The sequence below is a fragment of the Myxine glutinosa genome, chromosome 1, assembly GCF_964187855.1.
Source record: "Myxine glutinosa chromosome 1, kmMyxGlut1.1, whole genome shotgun sequence".
NCBI classification, from domain to species: domain Eukaryota; kingdom Metazoa; phylum Chordata; class Myxini; order Myxiniformes; family Myxinidae; genus Myxine; species Myxine glutinosa.
In genome coordinates, this window is record NC_136261.1 from 19791114 (window position 1) to 19818072 (window position 26959).

Here is a 26959-nt window from a genome sequence, read left to right on the forward strand (position 1 = left end):
AAAAAAAACAAAAAAAAACAGACCACTTCACCACCATGATGTCACCCAATATGCCTCCGCCCACATTATTACATCATGCTTTCATGCATACTTACTCCAAGTTTGACTTTGATCCCTTCAGCCACTAAGTTATCGCAGAAACGAAAACTTAACATGGACTGAGCCAGCGGACAACCCAAAAACAGTCTCTGGCAACTTTGTTGGCAGAGGTATTAAAAAACAAGACCGAAAGTCTAACACCGTGTAGCCGGGCTTGCAATATATTATGAACCACAAACACACGTGATTAGCTTTTTTTAAACAGTCACTAATGCTGTTTATAACATTAAACAAAGAAATTTGGAGGAATCCCAACATCCATGAGGCAAGCTTTGCTTACAGAACTGAGGGAAGATCTACTGTAATCTATATACCCCACAAGGGCTGGGTACATACCCCACAAGGGTTGATTTGTTTGTTTCACACTGAATGAAAAACGTAAAGGTCGAGCATGGCGATTGCGATAAACGACAGGTTCGATGATATGTTCGGCATGAACGGCATATAAATCAAAATGGCGGCGTGTGGAATGTCAGCTGACGTAATGACAGACGTAATCACATCACACTGTCATGTGACCAGATCCTCAGCTCTGATTGGTATACGTTTGAGGGGACATACATACATAGACGGACAGACGGACAGACTGTTCTAGACAGCTATGTCATAAAAAGTTGATCTTAGTCAGGCTAGAGGGACCACAGGTGTATATATCTAATTTGTGACACAAGTAGCACCCCTTCTGAATAATGACAAGACCCAGTTACATGAACAACTTTGTATGCCAAACACAATCAAGTTGCTCTAATCAAAGATTATGTTGCTCAATGAGCAAATCACTACCGAGCTCTTCTCCCACACATCCATCATTGAGGCCTAAACAGAATCTAGATGAATTGATGAAAAGAACAAGGCACTAACCTTTCATCCTCAAGTTGAGATTGCGTCATGCATTGCACACGGTGTCGTTGGGCCCTAGTTAAGGGAAGTAGAACAGTGGTCTTCTGGATCTCAAACTACTGATGAGCCATTATGAACTGTGCTGTATGAAATTTGATGGGAGATTACTCGTTGCGGGTCATTCTGGAGGGATCATGCTTTAAAAAAAAAAAACAGCTCCTTCTGGCAAGGGTGACAAGATAATCTCACGAAGAGTTAAACTTTTGGGCGACTTTAATGAGGTCTCCATGACTTATCCAGCTTGACAGTACCTACGTGCGCTCCAGAAATTGCACTTATGGGCATTGCACTGGAAGCGGCAGCCATTCTTTGCCCCTTGAACCGTCCCAATGGTGCGACGCAACATTTGGTGACAGACACCGAGCAATTCCCAAACATATTTGCACGAGTGGCCAATCTAGAGGTATTGACATAGGTCGTGCACAGATTGTGGGAAAGTAATGTGGATGCCATTTTCGAAGATGACCCAGTGCAGGTGGTGAAAAGTGAAACATTACATGCTGCTCATCCAATTTCCTGATCGGGTTTCTTTTATCAGCATCAGTGTGTGCATGCTCAAGTATTCTGTACCAAATTGTATGCGGGTCTATATAATACATCGGAGAAGTACACAGATTTTGATTGTATGTACCGTAGTCCACAGAGCGTTGATGCTGCCAAAACAGTTTCTTGGCAAGGGTTATACGAGGTGGTTTGCCATTTAATTGCCTTTCCAGCATTGTTTGTCCATGCTCTATAATAATAATAATAATGCATTTATTTTATATAGCGCTTTTCAGGGAGCCCAAAGACGCTTTGACAGAGTGCAAAACATAATGCATAGCAAAACATAACAACAATTGCAAAAAAAAGAAGAATCAAAAGGGAAATATTCAAAGCACAAAGGAGGGAGAAGGAGAGGAGATAGTCAGGGGTTAGATGCTGTGGGTTAAATGTTGAATGCAGTGTTGAACAGGTGGGTCTTGAGTGATGTTTTGAATGTGGTGAGTGAGGAGGAGTCTCTGATGGTGTGAGGTATTGAGATCCAGAGGGTGGGAGCAGCGATGGAGAAGGCCCTGTCCCCCCAGGATCTGAATTTGGTCCGGATTGGGGGGGGGGGGGTCAGGAGGTTGGTACCAGCAGAGCGGAGGTTGCGGGTGGGAGTGTGTTTGGAGAGGTCAGCCAGGTAGGATGGGGCCAGGTTATGGAGGGCTTTGTAGGTCGAAGAGGATTTTGTACTGGATTCTCTGGGAGATGGGGAGCCAGTGAAGCTTGTAAAGGACGGGGGGTGATGTGGTCACGGGTCCGGGAATGGGTGAGTAGACGGGCAGCGGAGTTCTGAATGTATTGGAGTTTATTGGTGATTGTTGAGGGTGAACCATAAAGGAGGCTATTGCAGTAGTCCAGACGGGAAGTGATGAAGGCGTGGATGAGGGTTTCTGCAGCCACGGAGGAGAGGGATGGACGGAGACGGGCGATGTTTTTCAGGTGAAAGAAGGCTGTCTTTGTGATCTGTTATCCAATGTTCGGCATCACACAAGCAAGCAGCAGGTACCATTTTTAAATCTTTAGTACGACTTAGACAGGGTTTTGAACCACCGACCTCCCAGACCTAGTGAAATTTTACTCTACGATAAAAAATTACAACCAAATAAAAAACGAAAAATAATAATAAATATTATAAATAAATATAATATAAATAAAATAGTAAATATAAATATAATATAAATAAAATAATAAATAAAAATAAAACAATATAATACAATATAAATAAAATAATCATAAATCTAATATAATATATTTATAATATAAATATAATATATAAACATAATATAATAGAAATAAAATAATAGATAAAATACAATATATTTTTTATGTAAATATAATCGTATAATAAATATATATGTACTAGCTGAATGCATCCGGCGTTGCCCGGGTTCTTTTTGAATTAATTTAATCTCCTGTACATAGGTCTGACGCAAGCCCAGTATCAGTTAATGCTCAACGATTCCTTGTTCTTTCTTCTGTCGGGCCCCGTGAGAGAGAATTTAGGAAGCATGTGTTGCAATCATTCAGATATTCCTATTAAGTGCGTAAGTTGTACTTCAAGAGAATTTTGAAAGAAGAAGATGATTTATTGCGAAATGGGCCCAGCCCAGCCGAGGTGGGCCTCTACCGGCCTCGCCACCCAGCCTATAACCTTCCTGGGGCCCGGCCCAAAAAATTTTTGTTTCAGAGGTTTCCCCCTGTCTTTCACCGTTCAGGAGATTAGCGTGTGCAGACAAAGAAAACCTTTTTATATATATATATATCTATATCTATCTATCTATCTATCTGTCTGTCTGTCTATATATATATATATATATAGACTAGCTGAAAGCACCCGTCGTTGCCCGGGTTATATTTGAATGAATTTACGACTATAATTCAGCTTTTACTCGCGGCCAAAGAAGATTGACTACTGTAATTCAGCTCAGCTTTTCATTGCGAAATGGGCCTGGTCCGGCCTATGCGGCCTCAACCGGTCTCGCCAACTAGCCTATCACCTTCCCGGGGCCCGTCCCGACATTTTATGTATTGGAGGTTTCCTCCTATCTTTCACCGTTCAGGAGATCAGCTTGCACAGAGAAACAAACAGAAACTTTCTTTTATAATATAGAGAGAAGAGATATAAAATACATTTATAATAATATAATAATATTAATAAATAGAATAAATATCAATACAAGTACAAATACATTCAAAGTACACCGCCCCATGCCAAATAATTAAATATGCTGCAGCGCGGCATTGCCGGGGCGCCTCGCAATACCGCAGTGCAGCTCATTGAGGCTACATTGGGAGGGAGAGGTGTACACTAATTGATTGATTAATTGTATAATTAAAATCAATAAAAGATTATCACAAAATATTTTCATAATCAATTGGCTAATCGCATAACTAAACCACTAGTGCTTCATCCGAAGATGTATCTTTTAGAAATTTAATTAAATAAGTCATTTATAAAAAATTAAATAATTAATTGATTACTCAATAAATAATTAATCGATTAATCAATAAATAATTAATAGATGAAATGATTAATCAATAAATCAAAAATAACCTTGATAGCCACATCACTTGGTCACTCATGTCCAAATATTAGCTTCCCAGCTCAAAAGGTGCCTGAGATATTGGCCAAATGAGAAAGGAAATAAATAAATGATTAATAATGAAAATAAATAAATAATAATCATAAAAAAATTAAATTATGAATCAATTTGGTCAGAGAACACAAACTACCACTATTTCATCAGAATCTGTAACTTAAAAAAAAAAAATTTTTTGGTCATTAATCGAATAATTAAATAATTAATCGATTAATTGATTAATTAATAAATCAAAAATATCCTTTGCAGCCAAATCACCTGGTCATTGGCATGTCCAAATATCAGCTTCCTAACTCAAAAGGTGCCTGAGTTAATGGTCAGAAGAGAAAGGAAATTTGATTAATTAAATAAGTACTTAATTAATCGCTAATAATGAAATAACGAATCAATTAATTGATTAATCAAAAAACAAAAAATACCGATTTTGACAAAGGACTTGCTCACTATTGTGCCGAAATTTCAGAAAAATCAGCTTCCTAACTCAAAAGGTGCCTGAGTTAATGGTCAGAAGAGAAAGGAAATTTGATTAATTAAATAAGTACTTAATTAATCGCTAATAATGAAATAACGAATCAATTAATTGATTAATCAAAAAACAAAAAATATCGATTTTGACAAAGGACTTGCTCACTATTGTGCCGAAATTTCAGCTTCCTAGCTCAAAGGATGGCTGAGATATCGCCCGGACAAACAAGCAAGAAACCAGAGTGAAAACTGAGTACTCCCTTTCAGCGTGCGTCACTGCCGAGCCCCCTTCGGTGCCCGGCAATGACGATTTGCAATGCCTGGAGGTGGCATAGGAAAGGAGCGGTGTACAATAATAAAATATAAATATAATAAATAAAATAAATAAAAATACAAAAATATATATATAATATATGCAACTAAACAAAGAACGATAAAATTTGAACGAAATATTTGAACCCATGTCTCCACATGGTCAGAGGATAATTTGGTTGAGGATATCACTTCTTGTAAAAGTCTGCTCAGATTTCGATTTTCTGTCCTTGCAATCAATCAGCATTCGGCAAACGCACGTTGGACATTTTTGCTAACCTTGGTACCTTTTTCATCCGGTGTTGACTGGTGTCCACTATCGCAGTCATCTTCCACCCCCATCACACCCAAATCCTGCCAACCCCCACACGCCCTCATCTCTGGTATAGTGAGGGTCCTCGGCCTAAATGAACCATGTAATGGTTCTTCTGTGCCATGCTTTTAATACAACTAGGGCATGCCCGTACTATATATATATCTAAAAGTATATCCCCCCCCCCCCCCCCTCTATTTACATGCAATGGTTTGGTCCAAAGCTAACGGCTTGCGAGTACGGTGACAATCCCCCCCCCCCCTCTATTTACATGAAATGGTTTGGTCCAAAGCTAACGGCTAGCGGAGTTTGGTAAAGAAATCGCCATAGCGTGCACAAATGCGCAGGAAAGCGAAAGAATCGCAAATTAGTTTTAATTAGTTTTAAAACATAGTTTAACGCCAACATAGCGGCAACATAGTTTGCCAACGTGAAATAAATGAATACGCTCTCAAATGTGCCAAAAAAAAAAAAAACGCTACCCGTACGCTCTACCCCGCCCGTACGCCCGTAAACAAAAAAAACAACGCTCTTCGCTTCCGCCCTTCGCTCTGACTGAATTGGGAGAAATAATGCGCATAAGAAATCGAGAAATTATTTTCTCCGGAAGAAATCGAATTACGTACCGTAATGGCGCACGCGCTGGGCTCAGCATCAGCTCGCTCTCACATCGGCCACGCCTACGCAATAACGCGTTCTGTGATTGGATGCCGGAAGTGCAGTCCTCTGTCCGGAAGGTCGTATATCGCAGTTACGATGAATCGCAAATTAGTTTTTATTAGTTTTAAAACATAGTTTAACGGCAACATAGTTTGCAAACGTGAAATAAATGAATACGCTCTCAAATGTGCCATCCGAGGCAGAGTGTGTCCGCCACGTTCGGCACACGCGATAGCTCGCTGCTCTCTGATTGGTTGAATCGTTTTTTGGACATAGCTCGGTAAGTAATTGTCCGATTAATATGAAACCTTGAAAAGGCACATCCTCGGGTCCCCAGCAATATACCTGGCAAGTTTCAAGTATATCGGACCGGTAGTTGTCGAGAAACAGCGGTCACAGACATACAAACAAACAAACAAACGTACAAACAAACATACACACAGAGATTAGTGGAATTATAGATAGATGTACTATCGCGGCACAATTCAAATTTAAAGCTTACATATTCAATATTAAGACTCCTTTAGGATTGAGAAAACACAAATTGGAGTTCGAAAACAGAAAACACAAGCTTAAATTTGATAGTTTTTAATATAAAGTTTCGCTGGAGTCATTTTTGCGGACGAAGGTCGATAGCAATTTGTGAACGCTCGTTTTGCTGGTGAAACATGAGCACTCAAGCAGAGCACACTTCATATTGTCGTTTTTTGTTTTTAGATCAAAGCAAAGCAAAGCAAAATCACTAGAGATCAGGAAAACTTGGTACCTCATGGCCCAGGCAGATTGCAGCGTCTGTGAAGCGTTGTCGTTCCATTTTGAATGCTGAACGTTCCTGAGCAAAGCGTTGCTGCTCTGCCAAGAAGCACTCGCGCTCCTCGAGCAGATACGAATCCTGCAGGAGTGCCTTGGTCTCCAGGTCCGGTGGAGAGGTAAATTGCTGCTCGATGGGGTGTGGACATTGTTATACGACTCTTAATTCAACGAGCACACAGTCACACCTTGGCGTGGCGAATTGCAGTCCAAAACTAATCAAGTTAACGTGCAGACGTTCCATCATTACCTTAAATACTTTTTCATGCAGGTACAGCAACTGTTGGCACTCGCTGAGCTCGGACTTCAAACACGCCACCACCTCCGGCTCAGACGTCATTCCTTCAAGGTCCCAACAGGTTAGAGCTTTAAGAAAACTTGCAAATAACACTAATCAACAAAGTAATCAAATCTCATATTACAGGTACACTGGAAACAAGTTTCAGATTATGAAACGTGATGCAAACATTTTGGGGAGAGTTACCCTCAATATGCATCGTCAACGTGGGATAGAGTACATTCTTAAAGTGAAACGGATCATATCCAAACTTTTTTAGAACATATTTCATCCAAATTCTGAAGCTTGTACACATCCATCGTACACAGTTCAAATTTTTTTTTTTAAGTGATGACAAAATTAATTGATATAAGTTAATATTTTCATACAAGCCTTAGAAAACCAACCCTATAGAAGTCAATACCTCCAGGTGTGCCAAGGAAGGACTTCGCACGACTGAGGATGCCCATTCGGCGACTGGCTTTGGGGGCCAGCTTCCACCAATCCCTCTCCCTCCCACACATTCCTGATGTCTCTGCTCTCAAATGTGTTTATGTGCTTCCCCTTCTCTCCCCATCTTGTCTACCGCTCCCCTTTTTATATACTTTGTTATCTTGCCAAAACGAAGTTTTTGCAAGATGTATCAGTCAGCTTGTATGTTTGTTTGTTTGTTATCTTGCCAAAACGAAGTTTTTGCAAGATGTATCAGTCAGCTTGTATGTTTGTTTGTTTGTTATCTTGCCAAAACGAAGTTTTTGCAAGATGTATCAGTCAGCTTGTATGTTTGTTTGTTTGTTATCTTGCCAAAACGAAGTTTTTGCAAGATGTATCAGTCAGCTTGTATGTTTGTTTGTTTGTTTGTTTGTTTTTTTGTTTTTTTGTTTGTTTTTTTGTTTGTGGTTAATCATTTTTTTTTCACGTTTAGATCACTCTGTAGACCACAGTTATTATTGGAAACTCCTGTAACTTCGCAGATCAGAGTCCTATAGAGATACCCTTCAGCACACAAAATTTTGAAGGTCAAAGGTCAAAGGTCAAGGTCACTTTGCGGTCAATCATGGAGGTCAACGAAACCCTTATTTTTTGAGTAACTTTGATCGGATCGTCTCCAAACTTCATGGGAATCTAGTATATGGTCCGGCGCTCAGCTGATTAGTTTTTGGTGGCGATCGGCCTTGACCTTCATGGTTAGCGCTGGAGGTCGAAAATTATTGACCCCAAGGTCAAATTACGAAACCCTTATTTTTTGAGTAACTTTGATCTTATGATCTCCAAACTTGGTGGGTATATAGGGTGTGGTATGGCGCTCAGTTGATTAGTTTTTGGTGTCGATCGGCCTTGACCTTCAAGGTCATTTTGAAGGTCATTCAATTTTGACCAAAAGGTAAAATTTTCAAGTTTCAGTTACCATATCGAGTAGTACCTCAAATTGAAGCCCTTGTTGAGTGCTTTCCAAACATATAACTAGTTTGACAATGTGACGTCATTTGACGGCGTTATGACGAAAAAACTGCACTTTTCATGTATATTGTATTGCTTTAGTTCGCATTGTTTAGGTCACTCTGTAGAGCACAGTTCCCTTTGGAAACTCTTGTAAGTTCGCATATCAGAGTCTTTTAGAGATACCCTTTAGCACACAAAATTATGAAGGTCAAGGTCAAAGGTCAAGGTCACTTTGCGGCCAATCATGGAGGTCGACGAAACACTAATTTTTTGAGTAACTTTGATCGGATCGTCTCCAAACTTCATGGGAATCTAGTATATGGTCCGGCGCTCAGCTGATTAGTTTTTGGTGGCGATCGGCCTTGACCTTCATGGTTAGCGCTGGAGGTCGAATATTATTGACCCCAAGGTCAAATTTTGAAATCGTAGGTACCATATCGAGTAATACCTCATATGAATGCCCTTGATGAGTGCTTCCCAGATCTGTAAACAGTTTGACGCTATGACGTCATTTGATGACGTCATGACGAAAAAACGGAATTTTCATGAAAAAATTATTTCCTCAGTTCTCATCAAAATCTTTCAATATTTCATGTGCATTGGTCATGAAGACATACTATTCACCATACGAAATTATTAAGGTCAAGGTCAAATGGCAAGATACGGTTCACCCTGTGGGTGACATATGTTCATTTTTTTGTTTTTTTGTTTTTTTGTTTGTGGTTAATCATTTTTTTTTCACGTTTAGATCACTCTGTAGACCACAGTTATTATTGGAAACTCCTGTAACTTCGCATATCAGAGTCCTATAGAGATACCCTTCAGCACACAAAATTTTGAAGGTCAAGGTCAAAGGTCAAGGTCACTTTGCGGTCAATCATGGAGGTCAACGAAACCCTTATTTTTTGAGTAACTTTGATCGGATCGTCTCCAAACTTCATGGGAATCTAGTATATGGTCCGGCGCTCAGCTGATTAGTTTTTGGTGGCGATCGGCCTTCACCTTCATGGTTAGCGCTGGAGGTCGAAAATTATTGACCCCAAGGTCAAATTACGAAACCCTTATTTTTTGAGTAACTTTGATCTTATGATCTCCAAACTTGGTGGGTATATAGGGTGTGGTATGGCGCTCAGTTGATTAGTTTTTGGTATCGATCGGCCTTGACCTTCAAGGTCATTTTGAAGGTCATTCAATTTTGACCAAAAGGTAAAATTTTCAAGTTTCAGTTACCATATCGAGTAGTACCTCAAATTGAAGCCCTTGTTGAGTGCTTTCCAAACATATAACTAGTTTGACAATGTGACGTCATTTGACGGCGTTATGACGAAAAAACTGCACTTTTCATGTATATTGTATTGCTTTAGTTCGCATTGTTTAGGTCACTCTGTAGAGCACAGTTCCCTTTGGAAACTCTTGTAAGTTCGCATATCAGTCTTTTAGAGATACCCTTTAGCACACAAAATTATGAAGGTCAAGGTCAAAGGTCAAGGTCACTTTGCGGCCAATCATGGAGGTCGACGAAACACTAATTGTTTGAGTAACTTTGATCGGATCGTCTCCAAACTTCATGGGAATCTAGTATATGGTCCGGCGCTCAGCTGATTAGTTTTTGGTGGCGATCGGCCTTGACCTTCATGGTTAGCGCTGGAGGTCGAAAATTATTGACCCCAAGGTCAAATTTTGAAATCGTAGGTACCATATCGAGTAATACCTCATATGAATGCCCTTGATGAGTGCTTCCCAGATCTGTAAACAGTTTGACGCTATGACGTCATTTGATGACGTCATGACGAAAAAACGGAATTTTCATGAAAAAATTATTTCCTCAGTTCTCATCAAAATCTTTCAATATTTCATGTGCGTTGGTCATGAAGACATACTATTCACCATACGAAATTATTAAGGTCAAGGTCAAAGGTCAAGGTCAAATGGCAAGATACGGTTCACCCTGTGGGTGACATATGTTTATTTGTTTGTCGCTTTGATTTGTTTTTGTGATAAATGTTAGCTCTTTCACGAGCCTCGATTCTGTATACAAAAAAAAAAAAACAAAAAAAAAAACTGCATTGTAAACTATTTGGGGGCAGAGGGCAATATAACAATTAAATAATCTCACCTTTTATTCCTTTCAATCCCAGTTCCTCAATGTGAGATTTCAAAAGCTGCCATTGGTGCTTTGTGTCACTCTCCAGTTTCTCAATGTCCTCCAGTTCCATAACGACAAGCTAAAAGCAGAAACGCATCATAACATTCGTCAACCATGTGCATCGTGAACCAATGCAAATTCGTAGGTATGCTCTGGCAAGGCGAGACCGACAACCGAAGCCGACCCATCCTGCAAGTTTGATGATGAAGCACAAAAGTCTCAAAACATGTTCTCGAGGGCCAAATATGTCACAAGCTTCTTCTAAATTTCCACCAAATGCAAATGTTTTCTTGTATGGAAAGTACGTTCCAGTTTATATTCAGACTTTAAACGCAAGTTGATGAAAACCTTGAAAGTTAGATCACCTTTCCTACTGCATGTTCCACTGCAACAAACAAAAGAAAACACCTTGGTGTGACCGATGGCCATGCTCAAATATCCAAAACCACTTGATGTCCACCTCTGAAACATCCAGTTTCCTTTTGACAAAGCCAAACAGTGCAAAAATTGATTGTCACTATATATATATGGATAGAAGGGGGGGAATGGGGGGAAGGGGAGGGTGGAAAAGGGGGAGGGGATGGTGGAAAAGGGGGAGGGGAGGGTGGAAAAGGGGGAGGGGAGGGTGGAAAAGGGGGAGGGGAGGGTGGAAAGGGGGAGAGGAGGGTGGAAAGGGAGGAGGGGAGGGTGGAAAGGGGGAGGGAGGGTGGAAAGGGGGGAGGGGAGGGTGGAAAGGGGGAGGGGAGGGTGGAAAGGGGGAGGGGAGGGTGGAAAGGGGGGAGGGGATGGTGGAAAGGGGGGAGGGGAGGGTGGAAAGGGGGGAGGGGAGGGTGGAAAGGGGGAGGGGAGGGTGGGAAGGGTGGAGGGGAGGATGGAAAGGGGGGAGGGGAGGATGGAAAGGGGGAGGGGAGGGTGGAAATGGGGGAGGGGAGGATGGAAAGGGGAGGGGAGGGTGGGAAGGGTGGAGGGGAGGATGGAAAGGGGGGAGGGGAGGATGGAAAGGGGGAGGGGAGGATGGAAAGGGGGAGGGGAGGATGGAAAGGGGGGAGGGGAGGATGGAAAGGGGGGAGGGGAGGATGGAAAGGGGGAGGGGAGGGTGGAAAGGGGGGAGGGGAGGGTGGAAAGGGGGGAGGGGAGGATGGAAAGGGAGGAGGGGAGGGTGGAAAGGGGGGAGGGAGGGTGGAAAGGGGGAGGGAGGGTGGAAAGGGGGGAGGGGAGGGTGGAAATGGGGGAGGGGAGGGTGGAAATGGGGGAGGGGAGGGTGGAAATGGGGGAGGGGAGGGTGGAAAGGGGGGAGGGGAGGATGGAAAGGGGGGAGGGGAGGGTGGAAAGGGGGGAGCGGGGAGGCAGGAGAGGAAGGGGGTTCATATATATGCTGGTGGGTGAATGTGGCGTTCATCACGTTTTTGAGTTAAGCGTGATGCCGATCAGGAAGAGGAAGAAGCCGTACTACCAACTTCGTACACTTCTGGAATTGTTTGATTTATTTGTATTCAAATGTCTGGTGATTGTTTTGTATTTATTTATGCGAATGTGTACTTGTATATAACTGTCATTAATTTAAAAGGCTTCGACACGAGAGCGATTTTTTTTTTTCCCGCCTAAAACACTCCCAGGCACTCACTGATAAACCTCTGAAAGTTTGACTTAGATCCGTTCAGCTATATCTGAGAAAAATGGCGACATAGACAGACATCTCTTATATAGTAGATATATATAAATAACAAAAAAATTGTCTGAAGGAAGCAGTTCAGTTTGGCATTTTTAATATGAAATAGGCCAAACCTAGAAAGAATGAAACCCATTAGAATTACCCTTTACAATTAAACACGGTGGGTTATAAAAGGTTCTTCATTTTTGACGGACCGACATCGCCAAATATTGAAGCGCCTTCACCTCTTGAATTCCAGATAATAAAAAATTATAAATTTCATCAGCCTCAAAACTGCAATTTGAGCAAGCACCCAACAGGGCTTCAACAGATTTATCTGATGCACAATTATTAGTTTGTACAAAATGCAAAGTTAAGGCTTGCCAACTTACACTACTCACAATAAGTTAGGGATATTGGCAGGTTCTTCGGTGTGGTTCATTTTGTGTATCAATTATGTTGAAAAAAGTTGTTGGCCCTAATTCTATGGTTATTGTGTGAAAAAATTACAGCATTCTTGATTTCAATACCCTAACCCATATATATATATATACAGTAATTAACTCACTCCCACAATATCCCGAACTTATTGTGAGTAGTGTATAACATATTGGAAGCAGTTTGGCTGTGGTCCCACACTTTTAGCGACGTTGTAGTTTCGATGTGTGATAAAGTACAATCCGCACACAACCTGTGTAGTTTCAACCTCGCTCTTTGCAGGAAGCTCAGCGGTCGTCATCGTAGCACGGATTTCATGGTTCAACAGCGTGAGCAGCTGGCGCAGCTTCAGATTCTGTATGTGCAAGGATTGCTGCCGAGCTTCATGCTTGGATAGCAGAGAAGAGAGCATGGCCGACTCACGCCTGAAAGCAAACGGAGGGGAAACGATTCCCAAAAATAAGAGCATTATTAAACAAAAGCAAAATTGCAATTTTACCACCTCCTCCAGGTGGCAATAGAGGGGGGGGGGGGGGGGGGAGAGTAGGACAATGCCATACCTACAACTACAGCTCTGCTTTCTACTCTATCAAGCACATCTTTGGAAAAATTAAGAAATGACAACTATCTGCCAGCAGACAAAAAAGTAGTCATCAACAATAAATAAATAAATAAAATTTAAAAAAGGATATTGAAAATGCTTAGACCCAAATTCACTTTGGATGGACCTATATGAAAGAGGAAGGGCAACGTTCAACATCCGGGGAAGCAGAGATGCAGAAGAGGATGCTGGTGACCGTGAACGTATGGATGAGGGCGGAGGGTGTAATGTCAGACTGAAAATTTGAAAGGGAACGTTTTGGTGTCTTGTGCGATGCCAGACTACCTTTAGTCTCAAAATGGTAGTAATGACAAAGATAGGTTGCAGGTCTGCGAGAACAACTGGGTCAGGAGGTTTGCAGGAGTGAGGAGGGTGGATATAAGGAGAATGGATGAATCGAGGGAGGAGGATATATTTTATTTTTTTTGTATACAAGATCGAGGCTCGTGAAAGAGCGAACATTAATCACAGAAAGACAGACACATAAAACAAATAACATCGGGAGCGGTACACAAGATGGGGAGAGAGGGGGAAGGACACAAACAACATTTGAGAGCAGGGACCGAGAGACATGGAGACATCGAGAGAACTGTGGGAGGGAGAGGGCTTTGGGGGGAGGCATGGGAAGGGGGGGGGGTGGGAGAGGTATAAAACATATGGACACTGCCAGGACTTCCACGAAAGAAGTTGGAATTTCAAACAAGGTGGATCTGGGGTGAATTAGTGGGGGTAGAAAAGATCAAGGTTTTGGATGGGGGGAAGATAAGAGATGGTGGTGAACACCTGTTTTAAAGACCTGGAGGGAGGAGTGTGATTGAAGTGAGTGTGAGAGTTTGTTCCAGAGGCGGGAGAAAAGAGGAATGAAAGAGTGAAGGTGAGCAGAGAGCCGAGATTTCGGCAGTTTAACCATCAGAGGGTAGCTGGCAGATCTTGTGCGACCTGTAGGAATATTTGGGGGACAGAGCACAGAAAGAGCTGGGGGAGCAAGGCCGGAGAGGAGTCGGTAGAAGACAGAAAGACCACCTACCTGCCTGCGGTGAGTGAGTGAAAGGCCCTCAGAGATAGCTTCATCGTGGGAGATTCCAATGATTCTGAAAGCTTTGGATTCAACAGCGTGAAGCCGAGTCAGGTGTGAGGCAGGAGCACCAGCCCATAGGGGAGAACAGTATTCCAGAGCTGCGGATGAAAGCCTTGTATGTGGTGAGGAGCTCAGGTGTGCCTAGGAAGGACTTCGCACGACGGAGGATGCCCAGTCGGCGACTGGCTTTGGAGGCCAGCTTGGAAATGTGGTTTTCCCAAGAAAGATCATGGCAGATAGTGAGACGCAAAAGCTTGAGCGACAGAACTTCTTGGAGAGGATTGTTGAGAAAGTAGATGGGAGGGTTGTCCAGTCGATCTTTTCGGAGAGACATAGTAAGAGTGTGAGATTTGTCAGGATTGAAAGACATGTTCCACTTGTTTGACCAGTCTGATTTTGTCCAGGTCTTCAGAGTGAGGAGGCTGCAGACTGCCGATCTGAGGGAAGAGGCTTGGAGCAGCAGAGAGTGGAGTCATCAGCAAAGAGATAGAGAGGATTTTCCAGAGTCGGAGAGATCATTGATAAAGACCAGAAAAAGCACAGGGCCCAGCACACTGGGCAGATGAGCTTGACAGGGAGATTGATGAAATTCCGTCTGTAGTTGGGTAGGACATGGTGTGGATCGAGAAGAGAATGGCATTGGTGTGCAGATGAGCTTGACAGGGAGATTGATGAAATTCTGTCTGTAGTTGGGTAGGACATGGTGTGGATCGAGAAGAGAATGGCAAAGAGCGGATAGGATGAGGGCGAATGGAAAGGAAAAGCGGTAGACCACAGTTGAAATGGGAGGATTGTGTGAGGATGGATATCAGTAAGGTAGGGGGAGGGTGGAGAGAGTTGGCTGAGGGCAGAGGGAAGTGGAGGAGTATCGTGGTCAAGGCAGGAGCTTGGTACCATAAGACATCACCCCCTCAGAGACTCGAAGGAGAAGACGATGCACCGCAAACAATTATCGCAAGATAGATGTATTTTGGTCAGATATTGTCATGCAATATTTACGTGAGGATAACAGCATTCTATCTTCAATGCTCCTGAATATCGTTTGTGGTGCAAAGTATTAACATGCTAATCTACAGTCTCACCGTGACACTATTAACAAGTAGAACTGCACCAGGTAGAGCGCGTACCTCCGCCAGGCTGAACAGTTTACGTTTGTATCCCACTGATGGGCCGGATCTGCATCCGAACCTGAACCAAAATCTAATCTACTCGTTACTGTCGCTTACCAAACTTATCCACCTACTTTTGTCATACCCGTCAACGTTCTCAAATATTGCGCTGTGTCATTTGGCCCCATCTCTCAATTGCAAAGAATCACTAAAAATACAACATGCAGATTTGCCTGACCAACATCTTCACCAAAATCGAATCAATTCGACCTCGTCACACACCCGTTTCCACAAAGTTTCGTCCGAATCCATCACTTCGAGATATTCTGCTCACAGACAGACAAGATGAAAACCTCTGTCCACCTTCGGTGGTGAAGGTAGTCAACATACATATTTACCGCTGCTGCAAGTCCCCGGTCTTCCACGAGCTGCGACGACCGTCTGTCCGACCCACACAATTGAGCACCTCCATCGCTGAACAAAAACACGAATCAGTTCCTCAGATAGAGGAGTTTTCGAAAGCATAAAGCATGACAAGTCAAAGAACTGTTATGAGCCCAACTTGGTCACAAAGGACAACGATGGGGAAATGAAAACTTTAAATCCACCTATGAGGAAAGCTAAATTGATACTTGGGGGCAACAAACAAACTGCATTGCACTTGTGGGCACTACCCGACCCGTGCTCTACATACACATAAACCTATCCTTCTTGGAGGTCTGCAGCAAAGCAAGCCGTTGCTTCATCTTGTTCATCGCATGCTCTGCCCGCTTCTGCTCGTGAAAAAATTTCACTCTGGCTTGTTTCAGCGCCTGCTGGATCTTCACCTCCTGCATCCAAGGAAACATTTATATTCACGTCACCTGAACGTCCCTAAACGGCAGGACAGCATTCAGATCCCCTCTCAAACCTTGGTACCATGTGGAACCATACCATTTGGCAAACCTAAAAATATAAAGGTTGAGGGATGGGGAGGAAAGATAAAGCTTCGAGTTTCAGACTGGAAACAAAATCATTTCATCAACAGCCATGTTGAGATTTTAAAATACAAAACGTTTCTTTTAATGCAAACTTGATATTGCACACAAACTGGGAGCACGCCAACACAGGTGTTGCATAAACACAGGTGACGGACGCCAACACAAACAAACAACAAAAAGATGGTATTAGCCTTCTCTCCGACACTCTAGCTGAAGCACAACAACTTCTACAAAGGGCCGAGTGTGAAGCCGCAGAAGTCGGCCTCTCAATCAAACCCAAAAAATATATATTTTTAAAAGACTGAGTTGCTCTCTCAGTGGTACCAAATAGAAGTGGGTCCCAGATTTCCAATATCTGGGGTCAAACATTAACAACACTGTGAAGGACATGGAGGTCCGGATTGCGAAAGCCTGGGCAGCATCAGCAATCATATTGTTGTTTGGAGGAGAGACCGATGCAGAGAACTGAAGGAACACTTCTTCCGCACCAGTCGAGAGTGTGCTCCTGTATCGAGCAGAAACTTGGATGACCAACACTGTCCAAACGGCTCGAAGGTGTACACACCAGATGACTGAGGGCATCACTCAACATTTCATGGAGAGCACACTGGACTAACGAACAGCTGTATGGAAAGATCCCCAGAGTATCGGAGTCACTACTCCAGAAACATCTCAGGTTAAAGGGCACTGTTTGAAGAAGTGATCGAGAGATGGCCAAGATGGTACTTTTCTGGGAACCTTCTCATGGTCACTGCTCGAGGACGACCCACCACAACATACATCAATATACTGGAACGCGACAAAAATCAACAGGTGTGACCTCCCTGTAGCGATGGCGATAAGAGAACAGAAAAAGATTGTCTGTAGTGTCCGATCACGATCGACCAGATGATAATTGTTAAATAAATTTTAAAAAAGAATAAACTTTATAATGGAAGCGAACATTGTGATAAAATTCAGTTTGTCAACGTGATCCTCCACAAATACCTCACATAGAATCAGATAAGTGTTCTTGAGCTCTTCATTGCCATATTTAACATGGCACAAGGTTTAACAAGAGGTCTCTTTCAAGGAACTTCAATGCAGGAGGAGCCCATTAGACAAAGCCTGTGCTACAATTGCCAACCTAGGGTTGTTTGTCCATGCTCCATCCTTTCAAATATTGAATGTCGCAGGGAAGCAGTACGTACCATTTTTAAAGTCTTTGGTAAAGTCTGTCAGGGACGGAACCGCCGAATGTGCAGACTCAGAGGTGACATTGTAACCAATACGCCATCTTGGTTCATCAATCGCACCTCGTGCCAATCAAAACGCTCAGATTCAGGCGGCCCAAGCACAGAATGTTTTTTCTCTGCGCCTCGTGCTGCAGCTTCAGCCTTCAGATAATTTCAGGTCGCAATTTGAACACTACAGCCACAATAATAAAGTCAAACAAAGGCGTCCAATTGTCACTTGGTTCAAAACACCAGATTTGGAACGGTACCAATCATAAAACAAAAAAATGCCCAATAAACAAGGACTGGAAGCACTTAAGAACATCTGTTATGAGGCAGTGATGGCGTGAGGATCTGTAAACAGTCAACTTGCCAAGCTCAAATCCACCAATTATTCAGGAAAGTTCCTCAAATTTAAGCCAATAAATTTGTGGCACAGGCAGAGGGGATGTGGAATTAAAGCAGAAGTTGTTTCGTGAAGAGCAAAATAAAGGAAGAAAAATGAAGCGAGAGTTAGGGTTCCATGTGCATGCGTACGACGTTCACCCACTTACATCATCTTTCTTTTTGTCTATTTCTTCTTTAAGGGTCTGTACTTCACTGTGCAGCTTTTGCTCCCTCTCTTTCAACCCAAACACTTCCTGCTTTTCTTTCTCAAACTCATCCTTTTGAAAAATAAATGAGAAACAACAAAAAATTAACAATTAAATAAATAAACAGCAAGTTGCAAAAGTACAAATCCACTTAAAGCAACGCCAAGCTTTCTCAAACTTATCATAACATTGAAAATGTATTCAACATTCTTGAATTACCTCTGCCACTGAAGGTGTATGTCGGTTATGCTTTCACCTGTTTGTGAGTACGATCTCAAAGTTAGATCGATTTGGCCGAAACTTAGTGGACAGGTTGGGTGTGTGACGAGGCCGGATGGATTAGACTTTCGCAAAGATCCGAATCCGATAATTTAAGTGATTTTTCAGAATTGAGTTGTATGGCCAAAAACGATATTCCTAAATATTGTGCACAGGCTATGACAAAATTTGGTGGATGAGCTGGGTATGTGACAAGAACAAGCCAATTACTATTTTTGGTTCTATTATATTTCATCACATTGTCACGTCAATAAATTTCCTATTGGACGAATACCCACATTCAACTTCACCTGAAGTCTTGTGTTGGCAGCACTCATTTGCTTCAGCTCCTTAGCTGTGCTCTCATTTTCCTGTCTTAGCTTCTCACAACGTCGCTTCATCAAATCGTAGAGCGAGAAGACATCATGCAAGCAGGCAGGCCGAGGCGCTCCGGCCACCACCTCGGCTTCCTGGAGGTGTCCCAATGGCCAGTATCGTGATGAGTCACACAAGTGATGCTCCAGGTTTATCAAAAACAACAATCAAGTAAAACAAGCATCACAGCAAGAGGCAAATTTGAAACTAAGGAACCATCAAATTCAAAGTAATCACGCACCTGATCGAGCAATGGTAAGAAGTTGGATTCTGTTTCAGATGGAGAGGATTTTATGGGAGTCAAGCACGTTAGAGAATCTTGGTCACGAATAGTGGAGCGAGCAGCAGGGAGAGAAAAAGTGAGTGTGTTGAAGCTGTTGTTCGGTGACAACCGCAAGACTGACAGATATCGGGAGAATACGTTGTGTCCATCTGACAAAAAAATATATATATATGTATATATTCAGGTCAGACAAAACACTGCCAGCTTGGTCATTCCCCATTCCCTACATGCTCATCCCAGCTCAACTGTCCTCCCACCTTTAGACTTCTCGTCCATAAAAAAATGCTTTGATGGAACTTGCTCATTTAATTGCTCAAGCTTACCCTTGCACCAACGAGTTTCACAAATTAAATCAATTATGAATATGTTTAACTGCCATTCACATTGAAATTTTCCATGTTGCAATGAGAACACGATGTCAAAGCAAGGGAATCACCAGAAATAACAAAAAGACAGTCATAGCCCCCGCTGTGGTTCTAGCAGTTTTGCTGTATGGAGTTAAACGCCGTCAGTCGGCCATCTTTGGTCGGATGGCAAAACAATATCTTCTGCATATGTATACTCATGTATTGTCTGTCAAGTTTGAAGAACATCGGTCCATGCATGTCCTATAAATTGATGGGGGCACGCTAAAGTAACAAAATGGCCACTAGTTGGCCATCTTGGAACCGTTCTTGAAAATCAATGACGGGCATATGTGAGCCAAGTACAAACCATCTGTGTGCCAAATTTGAACAACATCAGCAAATGCATGCCCGGGAAATGGTTGAACATGTGTTCAATATTGATGGGTTTTTTTTTTTTTTTTGCAACAAAAATGGCCGCCAGTCAGCCACCTTTGATCACATCGCGAAACAAAATGATGTGCCGAGGTATACCGTCTTTGTACCAAGTATGAACAGAATCGGTTCATAAATCTCCAAGATATGGTTGCGGACACATGGACACACGAGACCAAATCCAGAAGCCCTCATTTCGGATGAAGTTCAATGGGGGCGAGTAATCAACAGGAATAAAAAGAGCAATAAATGGAGCCCAACAATGTTAGGGCCTGAACAAGTCGAAGTGTTAATTAATTTGAACAGATATTTACCACCAACATAATTTTCACTCCCAACATTGTATTTTCTGTATCACAAACAATTCAAGGCATTCAAACCCCATCACGGACTAACTTTGCAGCAATCACCCAGGAGCAAAAGTGATTGGCTATTGAGGCTTGCCAATTAACTTTCATAAAACTTGCTCATGGGTCGTTCTATTTTAAATCAGATTTGCATTCGCCAATATTTTTCATCCTGGGAACAATGATGTGGATGGAATATTTTTACGGCATAGCCCGGAGGGCAATGCAGTCTGGAACAGCATTTGCCTGTCTGTCAGTATGTATGCATTGCCGTGTCACTACCCCGTGTGGTGAACACCGCAGGGTGACACGAAAGACCAAACAAGCTTTATCTCCGAGGCGTTCAATTCAATATGACGGTATTTGTTACACTCAAAGGAAAAGGGGGATGACAAAATTACCTGGACGGCCTCCACCCGACATCTTCACACATGGATAAATGAACTCAAACACGGAATAAAAATGTACAAAAATACCGGATTTATTAAAGAAAATGCCGGTAACAAAGAAAACACGATAAAACTATATTTCTAATAGGAGCGCTCCCACACAGACCCGAATACAGACAAAGTATAAAATAACTGGAAAATAAAAAGGTGTGATTTGTGGAACTTTTCTCCAATCAGCTGGTGTATCTCGTCAGGAATCGTCAAAGATTGTCTGAGGCCTTGGTGGGAAACGCACGTTTGTTGGCGCGAACTAAGCCTCACTCGTGGCCCACTCACTCCTGGCTCCGTGCGCAAAGCGAACGGCCTTGGCGTGCAGCTCGCTCTTCCAGCAGCGCTTGTCCTCACGATCTCTGCACGGGAAACCGCAGTTCTCCGGCGCAGCTTTTCCTCCTCATGACCACCAGCAAGATGTCCTCCTCACGACCATTCGTGATGAAGCTTCCTTGCGCAAGAGCAATAGCGACCGTTCGCTATGGGATCCAGAATGAGAAGAGCCAAGAGGACGTTGATGCTGAGAGAGAGCTTCTCGGCAACTGTTCACCAACAAAGTCCAGACCCAAGAGAGAAAATGTCCGCCGCTCCAACTATTTTGTACTTGAGGCTGACATCATCCCATGACGTCTCCATCTCTGCGCCTATCAGCGAACCTCATCTTAACAGTCTGTGCCAATAAAATCCCTGCCAATCACTGCTCTTTGGGGCATGGGTCCCAGACCTTTTGTGCCTCTGCGCTCACCAAGTCGGTGTTATTAGCGATAGTGCTTGATGTCTTGTTTCCGGTTGGTTTTTAATTAGTGGTTAATGGCCGATTTCTTAGTTAATGGCCGGTTAATGGTCTGTAGTACGGTGTCATAAAGAACACAGGAAAATATTAGAGGCAATTACATACAGGGGATTAATTACCCATAATCGCTCGCTAATTAACAAACCCCAGCCCTCTCATGGGGACGAAGATACAAGCTTACATGACATACGGTCGACACAAATTTCCTACTTATGACACATTGAGGTTTGTTCTTCATGACAGTAGGAGCACACTAATCTATACATTCTACTTGGCTCTAAGGTAATCATTGTCTACCCCCTACAAACGTAACTGTATGTATGTATGTATGTATGTATGTATGTATGTATGTATGTATATATATGTCCCTTTCGCCGGCATTTTGCGGGTTTATTCCCCTTAAAATTTGTTTTCTCTGCAACCGTTCAGATCGACAACATTTTCACCACAGTAGTGGCTCCTCCTGTAGAACGTTTTATAATGACAATTATGACATCATAGGTTGTGGTATCGGCGCCATATTGGAAATACCAAAACATTTTGCACATCTTTAAAACCACTCCATGGAAAAAATTGGTGGCTCATTGTAAAGTACACCACATGGGGTGTAATGACCTATGTTAATGTCATAGGGGCCTTAATTATGACGTCATACATTGACAAGTAGAACGCTTGATCCAATCAGTATGAAATTTCTTTAGCATGATCCAAGGATAAATTTGTTGAGAAAAAAAATTGACGTCATCGGTCACATGGTTCAGCAGCCATATTTTCATGGCCTATCCCATAGGGGAATGCCATTTGGAACAGCATTTGCTCCTCACAAATGCCCAGAGCTGAGGATCTGGTAACATGGCGAGACTGCAGATCCTCCACTCAGCATATCCAAGCCTGGCTACGCCGTTGTTAGGCCATCGGTCTTGTTAATCACCGATCAAGCGCAGAGGATGTTAAGCACAAATCACATGCAGGACAAGGACAGACAGTCCTTCCAGCAGATTGTCGAGAAACTTTTGTTCATTCTGGAATCTGCTTGGGTCAGAATGTTCATCATCGTAGCGAGTAAAGAGACAACAAATACAGTCCAAATTTGCCGTTGGAGCAAAGGTACCCGGACCCAAACTGTGTACAAGGGAATGCCAGGATCTGACATTTCTAGCAGTGTAAAGGAAGAGTTGTACATGCAATAACTGAAGTTAGCTATCAATGCACAATCAATTCTTAAATGTCCAGTTTTTGTCAGTGCCTACACCAGGGGTTTTCAACATGGGACAATTATCCCCAAACAAGGTAATTTGGGATATCCAGGGGGTAATGGAAGCTCGCCCAAAAGAAATTTGGGCGGTACTTCCTCCGGATTAACATTGAGCATTCAAATGGCCATCAAGTGAAACTCTTAAGTGAAAAACATTCCTGAAGACAACAAAAATGACTTTTTGGAGCTCACAGACAACACCAATGTAAAGTGAATTTCCCAGTCTGAGCGTCCCCAGACTTCTGGGCCAAGATGCTCCTGGTATACCCAAACACCAGCCAAGTAGCTCTTCGAGTGCTGATCCAATTTTCATCTACCTACCTTTGAGACAGCGTTTTCATCTCTGCCAGCAATAAAAACGAAGATACGAAACAAATTAGAAGGGAAAGCAGATTGGTGGTGTGCTTCGAGTGTTACGGCATCTCGATTGGCAGTGTTAGTTACAATAAATAAATAAATTAAAAAAACAAGTTTTCCCTTGAATTACCTGGCCCTGTCCACCTATAGTATCCGATTTGTCATTGATGCTGAACTAAAATGATTTTACACCGCTTTAAAAAAATTACTACAACTTTAGGTCAGGTAGTAGTGTGAGCAGTGCATCGCCAGGTGGGTAATGCAGGTAAGTGGGTTTAGAACCCCCTGATAGACACCGTAAAGAAAAATAAATGACCATCGTTGTTTGATCGAGACAGTTTTGTTTCCAATCTACCAGCAAAACTAAAACCTCAAAACCAAATTGTTTGACATGAAAATGAAAAAATAATTGATGAAACTATACTGGCACCTGTCCCATTACCATCAAAACGGTGGGTTCCATTTAGAATATTAACCAAACAGTTAAAAATTATTCACAAGCATTTACCATTTATTATACCAACTCGACCCCCAACCATGTTCTACCAACCTGGTGCCTCCGCTGGTGACGTCACAGACTTCCAATCAGCCATTGTTGCAGACAAACTACGAAAGAAAAAAACCCACAATCAAACAAACTTACGCGGGCGTACACCCAGAGAGGTCTTGTCTGAAGGACCACAGCAGGACAACCTTGGGCCAAATGGCATCACAGAGATGAAAAAAAAAATCTAAATGTCAAACTCGGCGTTAATCATGATCGGTATGGCACGTCATGTCCCATATTTGGATACTATGGAAACATACATGTATATTCCATCAAAGCACCCTCTAGCTGTTGTGGTATCCCAAAACCATGTCCCATTACACATCCATTTGTCCAATTGGGTGAAAAATGGAAAATTTGTATATTACACCAAGATAACCACAAAATGAACTTTTTTTTTGGAAAATATTAAAAAAAAATAATAATAATTCAATGAGGGGTCAGAAGAGCCAGAGCCATCGGAAATTGCCAACACTCGGAATTCCAAAGTCAACAAAGACGGTTCAAATGAAGCATACGAGTGGGATATGGATATCAAAAGAAAAACGGCTTAACCGTTTAAATTTAAAAAAAATTAAAAAATTTAAAAAAATGTACTTAACCCAAAGAAAAAAAAACTGGCGGTATGGATGGATGTAACTTTAGCAGACACGTCGGACAGAGTTTGGAGCAAGATGAAAACAATATGACAATTAGAACACTGGGTAGAGCGCACACCTCCGCCAGGCTGAACAGTTCATGTTTTGTATCCCAGATAGGCCGGATCTGGATTCGGACCTGAACAAAAATCGAATCGGCTTGTTCTCGACACTCAACCCCATCCACCAAGTTTTGCCATATTAACCCTTCCACAAGATTTTGAAATATAATGCTAGATATTTTTTGCCCCATTCCTGAATGGTGAGGAATCAACTTAATGAATTCTGGGATCCACATCCGGATCTTCACCAAAATCGAAAAAAATTCTTCCTTATCAAACACCCAACCTGTCCACAAAGCCTCGTCCGAATCCGTCCGCAACTTTTTTGAGACATCCTGCTCACAGACAAAGACAGGAGTGAAAGCAACGTTCGTGCACCTCACGAAGATAACGAAACCTGCTCATCCATGTTGAATTATTTTCGGGATTCTTCCATTTTACATCAATATTCAGTCCGAGTACATCGAGTTTAGTAATGACGGTACCAGGTATCAATATGAAGGTGTGTTCGTTTGCACCTTGATCTGCTTCTCACCGCGCTCAAAGTGGCTCCGCTAACCTGCGTCATACATATAATTTATTATGAATATATTTATAATTTACCCGAACTACAAAAACTTCCAATTCGCACCCCATATGTCTAGAACTTTCCTTGTACCATTCGCGTGATGCTCTCCAATCGACTGCACCCTCGGGGACCATTCCCGTGTTCCCGTCATTGCCAAACCCATCAATCACTCACCTTCACTCGTGCGAAATAAACACGCTTTTCGCACACCTGTCCACCGTGAGCTTTCAAAGTGCTCGGCGCTCCGCCATTGGTCGGGAAGTGCAGCGGCTTTGCCCATTGGTCGGGAAGTGCAGCGGCTTTGCACATTGTTTGCTTCCACTCTCGAGCTCGAGTTTGCTCCGCTATTAAACCAATTAAACCATTAAAAAGTAAAAAAAAATTAAAATAAATAAATAAAATTAAATAAATTAATATATAACTAAATAAGTTTTAAAAATTAAGAAACTAAAAATTGAATTAAAATTTAAATTAAACTATTCAATTAACTATCTTGAATGTTTAATGAGTCATGAAGTTCCTGCAAAGTTATAGTAATCCTGAATTCATCACAAAGAGTTAACATTGACATTCAGCAAAAACACCACAAATAAAAAAGAATTACAATGATGACAGAATCAAATAGACAGGCTGTTGTGTTTAGTTCGTTTACGTCCATGTTCACAGATTCCACTCAAAGCGGTCTTGGCGGGGTGTATTGCTGCACTTTGGTTAAGCGGCGCTGTGGTCCCCTTGTTTTCATATTCACAGATTCTGCTCAAAGCGGTCTTGACGGGGTGAATTGCTGTAGTTAGGTTAAGCGGCGCTGTGGTCCCCTTGTTTTCATATTCACAGATTCTGCTCAAAGCGGTCTTGATGGGGTGAATTGCTGTAGTTTGGTTAAGCAGTGCTGTGATTCCGTTGTTTTCATATTCACAGATTCCGCTCAAAGTGGTCTTGACAGGCTGAATTGCTGTAGTTTGGTTAGGCGCGCTGTGGTTCCCTTGTTTTCATATTCACAGATTCCGCTCAAAGTGGTCTTGGCGGGGTGTATTGCTGTAGTTTGGTTAAGCGGTGCTGTGGTTCCCTTGTTTTCATATTCACAGATTCCGCTCAAAGTGGTCTTGACGGGGTATATTACTGCACTTTGGTTAAGCGGTGCTGTGGTCCCCTTGTTTTCATATTCGCAGATTCTGCTCAAAGTGGTCTTGACGGGGTGTATTGCTGCACTTTGGTTAAGCGGTGCTGTGGTTCCCTTGTTTTCATATTCGCAGATTCCGCTCAAAGTGGTCTTGACGAGGTGTATTGCTGCACTTTGGTTAAGCGGCGCTATGGTCCCCTTGTTTTCATATTCACAGATTCCGCTCAAAGTGGTCTTGGCAGGCTGAATTGCTGTAGTTTGGTTAAGCGCGCTGTGGTCCCCTCGTTTTCATATTCACAGATTCCGCTCAAAGCGGTCTTGGCGGGGTGTATTGCTGCACTTTGGTTAAGCGTCGCTGTGGTTCCCTTGTTTTCATATTCACAGATTCTGCTCAAAGAGGTCTTGACGGGGTGAATTGCTGTAGTTTGGTTAAGCGGCGCTGTGGTCCCCTTGTTTTCATATTCACAGATTCTGCTCAAAGCAGTCTTGACGGGGTGTATTACTGCACTTTGGTTAAGCAGTGCTGTGGTCCCCTTGTTTTCATATTCACAGATTCTGCTCAAAGTGGTCTTGACGGGGTGAATTGCTGTTTTTTTTTTTGTTTTTTTTGGGGTTTTTTTGTATACTGAATCGATAGTTTGGTTAAGCGTGCTGTGGATCCGTTGTTTTCATATTCACAGATTCTGCTCAAAGTGGTCTTGATGGGGAGAATTGCTGTAGTTTGGTTTAGCGCGCTGTGGTCCCCTTGTTTTCATATTCACAGATTCTGCTCAAAGTGGTCTTGATGGGGAGAATTGCTGTAGTTTGGTTAAGCGGCGCTGTGGTTCCGTTGTTTTCATATTCAAAGATTCTGCTCAAAGTGGACTTGACGGGGTGAATTGCTGTAGTTTGGTTAAGCGGTGCTGTGGTTCCGTTGTTTT

The 26959-nt window shown here is 42.5% G+C and overlaps 1 protein-coding gene across 1 annotated transcript in view; it reads right to left on the minus strand.

The window, feature by feature from the left end:
* The window catches only part of SSX2IP (SSX family member 2 interacting protein), a 29584-nt gene extending 4475 nt beyond the window's left edge, over positions 1 to 25109 (minus strand). The window contains exons 1-11 of the mRNA XM_078770885.1: positions 25094 to 25109; positions 23655 to 23710; positions 19092 to 19282; positions 18787 to 18945; positions 18179 to 18289; positions 16125 to 16260; positions 15829 to 15904; positions 12896 to 13067; positions 10524 to 10632; positions 6938 to 7029; positions 6644 to 6814 (exon numbers count right to left, since the gene is read on the minus strand). Coding sequence (XP_078627011.1) covers positions 6644 to 6814; positions 6938 to 7029; positions 10524 to 10632; positions 12896 to 13067; positions 15829 to 15904; positions 16125 to 16260; positions 18179 to 18289; positions 18787 to 18945; positions 19092 to 19282; positions 23655 to 23697 — 1260 coding nt within the window. The 5' untranslated portion in view covers positions 23698 to 23710; positions 25094 to 25109. The remainder of the gene's footprint in view (positions 1 to 6643; positions 6815 to 6937; positions 7030 to 10523; positions 10633 to 12895; positions 13068 to 15828; positions 15905 to 16124; positions 16261 to 18178; positions 18290 to 18786; positions 18946 to 19091; positions 19283 to 23654; positions 23711 to 25093) is intronic.
* Positions 25110 to 26959: the final 1850 nt, after the last annotated feature.